This window comes from Bison bison, unplaced genomic scaffold (assembly GCF_000754665.1).
Source record: "Bison bison bison isolate TAMUID 2011002044 unplaced genomic scaffold, Bison_UMD1.0 scf7180017864373, whole genome shotgun sequence".
NCBI classification, from domain to species: domain Eukaryota; kingdom Metazoa; phylum Chordata; class Mammalia; order Artiodactyla; family Bovidae; genus Bison; species Bison bison.
Genome location: NW_011494945.1, coordinates 8,445,234 through 8,454,619, shown reverse-complemented (window position 1 = coordinate 8,454,619; position 9,386 = coordinate 8,445,234). Strand labels below are relative to the sequence as shown.

General features: G+C 44.9%; 1 protein-coding gene across 8 annotated transcripts in view; it reads left to right on the top strand.

Moving 5' to 3' along the window:
* The window catches only part of LOC105000680 (chromosome unknown open reading frame, human C6orf203), a 9,224-nt gene extending 370 nt beyond the window's left edge, over nucleotides 1-8,854 (top strand). For 2 of the 8 annotated variants that reach the window (XM_010856661.1, XM_010856665.1), the window contains exons 2-4: nucleotides 2,662-3,133; nucleotides 4,667-4,739; nucleotides 8,652-8,854. In XM_010856661.1, the coding sequence (XP_010854963.1) occupies nucleotides 2,670-3,133; nucleotides 4,667-4,739; nucleotides 8,652-8,831 (717 nt within the window). In that variant the 5' untranslated portion in view covers nucleotides 2,662-2,669 and the 3' untranslated portion in view covers nucleotides 8,832-8,854. The other 6 variants (XM_010856659.1, XM_010856662.1, XM_010856658.1 and 3 more) reach the window with 5 other exon arrangements.
* The last annotated feature ends 532 nt before the right edge of the window (nucleotides 8,855-9,386 follow it).

Sequence of the window (9,386 nt, the reverse complement as noted above, 5' to 3'; positions counted from 1 at the left end):
TCCTGGGTCTGGCTGCTCCTGCTGGCTGCAGACGCAGACTGCAAGCTCGAGGACTCTGGTGTCGTTTCCCTTGACCTTGAGAACCTGCGAAGGTGCGCAGCCCGAGGGGGTAGGGAGGGAGCGAGGGGAACATGACCTTGTCTCAGCAGTTTGTCAGCCTCTGAGCCAAGAGATTTTTAGTTGCAATTGACCTAAAAGCAGTTCAATCAGGTTCTCCATTCGGAGTAGTTAACGGGCTCAGGAACGTGGAGCGATTCCAAGTGTCCCGCGGGTTCAGGACAGCGTCGCCTCTGCATTCAGGTAGTTGCTGTTCTTACAGACTTTGATTAGTTCACAGATTTTATATCTCGCCTGAAGATCTCAGTCAAAACCACCTTCAGGCCTCCTGCCGCGATCATCCCTTTATGTCCACGCTGTCGCGCCAAAGAAATCTTTTAAAAAGCACTACTGTCGGATCACTTCCCTACCTAAGATCTTTCTATAACTCTCACACACTCTGGATAAGTCCACGCTTTGATATGGAAGGCTCCTGGCGATCTCACCTCTTACCCGTCAACCCAACCCCATCTTAGCTCTTCATTCTAACGCACAGGTTCTTTTGCTGTGCTTTCACTTCACAGTATTTAATCAAGTACTTACCACGTGCCAGGCACTATTCTGGGCACTTGGGCTTGAGCAGAGGAAAAAAGCACCGGTAACAGTTTATATTCTACTAGCAGAGTCATTAAAAAAAAAACAAAAACAAAACCAGTAAATTATATAACATGATAGTAGATAATGCTATGATGGAAGAAAGTAGAACAGGGGAGATTGGGAGGACAAGATACCTGTTAAATGGAGTTGGAATGAGTAGACTGAGTTAAAAATGAGTTATCCCTGCAGATAACCTGGACTAAGGGTGTAGTAGGGCACCTGGAACAAAGGAGTTTACTCAGAAGTTTGCCTGTTGTGTACGAGGATCTTCAGGAAGGAGTTGAGTAAGCAAGGGTGAGAGAGGCGGGAGATGAGGTCAGAGAGGAAATGGAGGGGGCAGATCACAGGGCCTATAGGGCAAGGGAGGGAGTTTGCTTTTTCAGTGCTTTTGTAGGATTGTGAGGGAAGGAGAGACGTGATACAAATTCTTTTTAAAAGAGTCTATCTGACTGACTGCTGTATGGAGAACAGACTGTGATGGAGCCTTGGTAGTCATCCTGATGATAGACCGGGGCCTGAATCTGTGGTAACAGTGGTAATTGTGAAAGGGAAACCAAATGTTTTGGTTTTGGAGATAAGCCAACATGATTTCCTGACATAATGGATCTGAGTAGGGGGGAAAGAGTCAAGAGTGACTGAAAGCTTTCCTTTTCAGGAACTAGAAGGGTGGAGTTACTATTAACTGAGATGGGGACGGCTGCAGCTAGAGCAGATTTGGGGTTGCAGATACATCAGAGTTTGTTTCAGGGCTAATTAAGACTGGAGTCCCTGTTATGCATCCAAATGGATATGTCGAATAGGCAGTCAGATACTATGTCAGGATCTGCAAGACCACCTCTAGGTTCACTGATTTCACTGGGAAGACTCAACAGGACTCAGCTATGGGTCATGGCTATGATTTACAACAGAAAATGATACAACATGCAAGGTTCAAGATGCCTGGGACAAAGTCTAGAGGAAACCGGGTGAAGTCTTCCAGGAGGCCTCTCGCAGTGGAGCATACAGGACATGTGGCATGACTGTGCCTCAGTGCCTCAGGGAACAATCACCTAGTTAGTGGTGATTACAGTTAGTCAACTGTAAGATGAACCACTGATGTAAAAACAGCTTCTTGAGGAAAAAAGAAATCACCATGTTAGATGTATATAGCAAGCATAGAATGCACCTGGGTTTCACAAATGCTACGTGAGATGGTATATCTTAGAAGCAGCATAATATGGTTAAAACTGCAGGCTTTGTACCCAGACTACCGGGGCTTTAATCCTGGCTCTCTGTGACCTACCCTTTCTTTCTCTGCTAGCTAATGAATCTATTAGGAAGAAGATGTGAAAGGGGGTAGAATGCAGATCTGTACAATTTGCTCATTCCTAGCTCTGATTTGCTGTAGTTGGAGGTTGAAAGTTGAGAGACTTACTCTGGGTTTATAAAGTGATGATCTAGTACCCTTGGCAAAGTCCATTATTGTAAGCTTGTAATGTATGTCAGTAGACAGTGTTTCTTGTTCTGAGATTTTTTTTTTTTCTCTAAAATCATTAAGGGCATTCCCTGGTGGCCTAGTGGTTAGGATTCTGGACTTGTCACTGCTGGGGCTCAGGTTTAATCCCTGGTTGGGGAACTGAGATCCTGCAAGCTGCACGACATAGCCAAAGAGGGTGGGGAAAGCACTGAGCAGTCAGTACCCAAACTAATTTGGGGGAGTGAGAAGAGTGGAACCTGTGTTTTCACATGTATTAGCATCCAGTTTGACCTTCATGACTGTCCTATCAGGTCAGTACATTAAGTACAGCCAGAAGACTCACCAGGTACAGTGTGCATGGCCTTGGTTCGTGTGGACCCAACATGGCCTTTTGTAGGAGGGAACATGGTACAGTATCAGCTGTAACGTGTTCACAGTGTGCATGGTTTATGTAGTAAGAATGCCAAGATACCACACTTGTGAACTAAATCTGAATTGTCTGTTTCAGGTAGTATGTGCCATGGCTATGACTAGTGTCAGACTGCCCAGCAGCATTTTAAGAAAGCCAGATGCCTGGATTGGACTCTGCAGAGCGCTGCGAGGGACACCTTCACATAAAGGCTGTGCTTCCTGGAATCGATACTTGTATTTGTCTAGTGCCAAGTTAAATGCATCAAATTATAAAACACTCCTCCATAACATTTTCTCACTGAGACTCCCAGGGCTTTTAATATCTCCGGAATATATTTTTCCATTTTCCATAAGACTCAAAAGTAATATAAGCTCTAAAAAATCCACTAAAAAGACTCTACAAAAAGTGGAAGATGAAGGGGACTCTGATGAAGAGAGGGATGAGATGAGTGAGCTGGAAGAGGAGCCCGAGGACAACCCCAGTGAGGTCAAAGACTATAAAGACCTGGACAAAGCAGTACAGTCTTTCCGGTATGACGTTATCCTGAAGACGGGCCTAGATATCGGAAGGAAGTATGTGCGTTTTCATACAAAAATCACTTGTCTTCTTGGTTGTTTTAAAGCAGCATTACCAATCACATGGCTCATATTACAGTGAAGGGTAACCACAGATGTGAAAGAATCTTACAGGAACCTGGTCCAATTATTTCATTCTATACGTGAAAAAACTAATTCCCAAAGAAGTCAAATGACTGCCTGCAAATCCCATGTGCCGTGTTTCCTTGACTCTAAGACATAGTCAACTGTAAGATGAACCACTGATGTAAAAACAGCTTCTTGAGGAAAAAAGGAATCACCATGTTAGATGTATATAGCAAGCATAGAATGCACCTGGGTTTCACAAATGCTACGTGAGATGGTATATCTTAGAAGCAGCATAATGTGGTGGTTAAAACTGCAGGCTTTGTACCCAGACTACCGGGGCTTTAATCCTGGCTCTCTGTGACTTTGGACAAGATACTTAAAATCTCTGTGCAGTTCCCTCATCTGTAAAATAAGGCTAATAGAACTGGCTTTAGAAGGTGGTGGCTAGGATTAAATAAGTCAGTCTATCTTCCTGTAGCATTTACAACAATGTGTGGCACCTGGGTTCTCAATGTATGTTAGCTATGATGATGAAAATACTATGTGCGTTCATGTATATAGTGTATGGAGATATTAACCATAACCTTCAAGGTTTCTTTAATCTCCTTGTTTCTTCGCTAGACCTATTATATAATAATAGTGATCGTCACTGTTCATTCATTCCTTTAGCAATCATTGTGTGCATACTGCATGCAAAGTAAGAACTGTCATATGAATAAGAAATTAAGATTCCTTTGTCTAATTTGTACCTTTATGTCCTAATTTAATGGCATAGTTTAATTTTTTAATCCATGAAACTTAAAGACTCATAAAGATGACTCTGAGCGCACAGGCACCCTCATCAGGACTTCAATGTTCTGTAAAGTCTGGCAGGCTCATTAAGGGCCTCCCTGTCTCTCACAGTAGTAGCTAGTACTGTTATTAGGAAAACCCCCAACATCAATCACCAGGAGTCTGAGCGTTAAGACGAAAGGGCACTCATTTTTGTCTGTATCTGCCTTGGTCTAGTCGCTCCACTGATTAAATTCAGAGAGATCAGCAGTGGCTGGATTGGCATTTCCCCAGCCTCAGTGCAGATCAGCAGAGGGTTTCTTAACAGCCTCACCACAGGTGTGGTAACTGGTTTTTCTCTCAGAGCATGTGAGGGGAAGGTAGCACCCACTCATGTTGACTGTCGTGGATCACGGGAGCTATCACCTGCATGAAGTCCCAGCAGAGCGCTGCTTACCTGCCATCTCGCTCTAGCAGATCTTTGCAGCAGCCACATCTACTCAGCAGTGCCCTTCGGTCTCCCTGTTTAGATTCATATAGGAGCAGTTGACTTTCACTTTCCCAATGCCCAGAATGGAGATTTTGTGGGTAGGCTGGTCACTGTCAGGAAAAGCATTATTAATAGCCAGTATTTTCCTCAAAATTATATAATTGTCTTGAATATATTTCTATTGACTTTTTTTTTTTAAGCAAAGTGGAAGATGCATTCTACAAAGGTGAACTCAGGCTGAATGGGGAAAAACTATGGAAGAAAAGCAGAACGGTAAGATACTATGACAACCAAATATTTTTGTGTGTTGTTCTGTACTCAGTTAACGCCTTCCCCAGTCTCCCCTGGGGCTCCTTCCTTGGGGCATCAGTGGCTCCTCAGGTATGTCTGTCTTACCACCTTGAAGGTCTCCCTCAGGCATGTCTGTCTTACCACCTTGAAGGTCTCCCTCAGGCCTAGCCACACAGCTTCAGTCACACAGACCACTTGCTGATTGTAGCCATAATGACTTTGAGATGAAGCTTCCTCTTTTTCTTTAAAATTTTAAGACAAGTCACTATCAGAACTAGAAAAAATCTATTAATTAAACTTCTTAAGTTATTAATGTTAGCCTCTCTGAAATCATAATAATCAGGCCAAAAAGAAATGTTTGATCCATGTAGAGGTTTCTTTGGCCTGCTGTAACCTGAGCAGATGTGCAATTCTGTTCAGCTCAGCAGAAGTTACACTGCTCTGTGTGCAGAGCAGCCATCAAAAAGGTTCTATATTTCCTGATAGCCCTGTTGATATTGTTGTTTTATGACAGAATCATTCATAAGTGTTACAAGAAAATGAATTTCTAGTATCTGATGTTATAATAAATGATATATATTCTTATAAAAATGTATTTTTGTAAAAATAAGTTACATATATACATATATCTAGATTAAAATCGGAGAAGGCAATGGCACCCCACTCTAGTACTCTTGCCTGGAGAATCCATGGACGGAGGAGCCTGGTGGGCTGCAGTCCATGGGGTCGCTAAGAGTCGGACACGACTGAGTGACTTCACTTTCACTTTTTACTTTCATGCATTGGAGAAGGAAATGGCAACCCACTCCAATGTTCTTGCCTGGAGAATCCCAGGGACAGGGAAGCCTGGTGGGCTGCCGTCTGTGGGGTCGCACAGAGTCGGACACGACTGAAGCGACTTAGCAGCAGCAGCAGCAGCAGCATTTATCTTTGAGTGGGCATTGTGAGTTATGTTCATGTGTTTTATTTTCTGATTTTTTATGAGTATGTTTCACTTTCATAATTGGGAAAAATAATAATGATAGTAAAAGTTAACAAGACAGTTTTAAAAAGTATATGGCAGAGACCCTTAAAAAGTGTGGCAGACACTGACCCTTGAGGCATTAGCAGACAGAATATAACTCCCAGTCAGTGTCCAGGGAATAAATGTTCTAGCGGAGTTAGACACACTTTTGAAGGTTTTTATTTTAGCTTCTCTCGTATTTCAAAGCAACCCTGGGATCGGAGAACGTGAGCTGCATCCCGTTCCCCTGGGACGTGGGAGGGTGTGAGCCATCAGCTGTGGACCTAGATGAGCACGGAGGCTGTCTTCAGAGGCCCTGATCCTGTGCTCAGAGTGGTTCTTGTGGCTGGGTGGACTGAAGAGGGGATCCCCAGTGATTTTCTTGGCCACCAAGTCTCAAGGCCACTGTTCCTCTGAAGGCACCCAGCCTGGCAGGTTCAGACTGCGGGTGTCAGCCCTTGCTCTGTGAGCTGCAGGAAGTCAGGCACTCCAGACGGGCATCTGGACATCAAGTCCTTCTTGTCCCTTAATTGCTTTTCCCTGTGTAGCCCAGCCCCCTCTAGCCAGCCGCAGTGTTCCTAAGACAAGACCTGTTCTTGGTGCAGGATGCCTCTGTCAGGGCCTCATTTGCAGATACCACAGATCTGTTTTTTCTCCCTCTGCTTTGCGATATTGTTAACTACAGCCTAATTGCTGCTTCTTCATTCTGCCTTGGGTGTTCTATTGTCTTGGCTGCCTTCCAGATTTCTCCTGAGGGTCAGCAAAGGAAGGGCCCAGCATTAACACACGGCTGCCTTGTTACTAGGAGGCCTGGTAGCCATAGTAACTGCAGCTAAGGGGAGATTGGAAATGTAGATACTTGGAACAGCCCCTAATCCCAGCCAGTCTTGCTTTGTGTCTACTGCGCTGTCTCCCACAGTTGAAGGGAATGAAGGGCACCTCCCCTTCCGTGGCCTGCTCCATGGGGCTTGTGCCCAGCTGCTGAGGATACATAACGGGTTGATTTTTCTCTGTATATCCTTTTATACCTTTTACATCTTGTATCATGTGCATTAATGTATTCCTTTATTTAAAAAGGAATTTTAATGACACAGAGTTATGCCAAAAAAGGTAAAGCAGCGTTTCCAAGTCTTGTATTTCTGAACATTGATTTTAAATGCCTATATAGGTTGGCCACATGGTCATTTTTTAAAAATTGAACCCAGCAGAACTTCAGGAGAACTGACTCCCCTCTGCCCCTGCATCTGGCCCAGATGATGCCCTCATACCCACAAAGAGAAGCAGTCATCATGCCTCGCTATGGTGTTAGTCTCTCTGCTTCTCAGCCCAGAGGGGAGAAAGTTAATGGTTTAAAATCAGCCCTTTGAGTTTTGGGCTTCCCGAATCTGCCTGCAATGCAGGAGACTGCAGTTTGATTCCTGGGTCAGGTATTCTTGGGCTTCCCTTGTGGCTCAGCTGGTAAAGAATCTGCCTGCAATGCAGGAGACCTGGGTTCAATCCCTGGGTTGGGAAGATCCCCTGGAGAAGGGAAAGGCTACCCACTCCAGTATTCTGGCCTTGAGAATTCCATGGACTGTATAGTCCATGGGGTCATGAAGAGTTCGACACGACTGAGTGACTTTCACTTCACTTGTGAGTTTTATATCCAGCTGCCAGGATTGACCGGTATGGTGTTGTGGTGAGCAGGTGTGCATTCCCACGCTGTTGACTGAGTATTAGGCCTACGGATGTCTTGAGTGGGTCGCTTGCCCTAGTGAAGTACAGATATTCCAACAGCATGAAGTTAGGACCGCCTTAGGGAGTATTCATTGGAAAATGCAGTAAATGTAAGCATTTGGCACGATGGCTTCTTAAACAGAAGCCCCCTAGCAACCTTTTAAATGGGTACCTATGCCCACTTAAGGGTCCGTGGCCCACACATGAGGGTCCCTCCCTGTCTTCCTGTCCTGCCTCTTCAACCCTGTGCCCGTCCCTGGCTTGGAAGTGGTGGTGAGTGGTCTGAGATGGCCTCTGGTCACCCTGGATTGTGTTGTAGCAAAAGCCGCATATTGTGCCTGGGTCAGTTTAGCCCCTTCCTGAGTTACTGGGCAGATCCCCTGGATACTGAGCTGCCAGGACCCGGTGTCTGTCTCGGGCTGTTTGCACCCAGGCAGCACGAATGTGACTGCCCCCCAGGGCATGTCCTGCACTCACTCAAGCCAGAGCTCCTCTCTGGATAAAAATGGGTTTGATCTCAGCCCTTTTAACCCAGGTCAGCATCCTCTTTTCTGGGGCATTCCATCCTTGTTCATGGAGTCCTGTCTCTTCTTGATGATGTGTCATCCCTGGGGCTAGCCAGTACCGGAAAGCAGTTTCTTTACTTCCATTTCTTAAAGAGATACGGCTGTTGTTGCACTGTGATGAATTTCCAACAAATTATGCCCTGTATGCAATGATGTAGCTTATCTGGGTTGAAATCAGTGAATGTGTTACACTGAAAATTGTCTTCTCAGTGTCTTCCCAGTGCCTGTAGTAATTACTATGCTCATACTCTCTAAAATTATGTCCCGCTTCCTTTGTTTTTTGCCATTGTTACCAAAATAAATGCTTCCATTCAAGAGTTTCCTTAAGTCATGCAATAGGGATGAAAATCAGAGCCACACAGGGCCCATCCTCAAGCAGCTAGCTGTCTCAGCCTGAAGGAGTGACACTGGTCCATGTTAAGCCACATGGGTTTGAGGCACCTTCCCAGAGAGGGAGGCCCTTTCACCTGGAGGCACTAAGATAAGTGACTGTTTCAAAGGAGTACCTCCCCGCCGGGGACTGGTTCTCTGGGGAAAACCCAAAGTAGAGATGTTTGCATTGGCCTGCATTTCGCCAAACGACAGCTCTGTTTTCTTTTTAATTTTCAGGTGAAAGTGGGAGATACGTTGGATCTTCTTATTGGAGAGGATAAAGAAGCAGAAACAGAGACAGTGATGAGGATTATCCTGAAAAAAGTGCTGGAGGAGAAGACCAGCAGTGAGAAGCACAGAGTGGTGTTACGACGGTGGAAAAAATTACAATTGCCTAAAAAGAGTATGCTCAAATAAATGGATTGCTTTTCAGTGACAAAGCTGCTTTGTAGTGGTGCAGGAAGGGGCCAGGTTCAAAAGAAGATGTTTGTATTAAAATAAAGTTCTCCCACCATTTGTAGAAGATGCTGAGCAGTTTTGTGCAAGTCAGGATCCGCATCGTGGCTCTTGAAGACGCTTCCCTTGGACTGGATTTCCCTCTCAGCCTTGATTTATTCACTTTTTGACCTCATGAGCAAGAGTGAGATTTGTAATGAATGAACTAAACTCAGAGACAGTTTACATGATCAGCCCACTGTTTCCCAGGTTAACAGCCTTGGGAGGGAGAGTAAAATAAACTGACCTTGTTCTTAGTGTCTTTATTTCAGTTTTATCCCCATCGACCAGCTTCCCTGGGTTCAGGCTTAAGGCAAAACCAAGCTGAGGCCAGGTCTCCTTCCTCTCCTTAGGGCAGCAGCACTGGACGACCCCCTTTCTCCATTGACCTTTCTCAGTTACCAACGTGTTGGCCTGAGTTCCCTTCAGTTTGTCTCCAGAGGTCTGGATAGTAAAGTTGTTCCAACTAATTCCAAA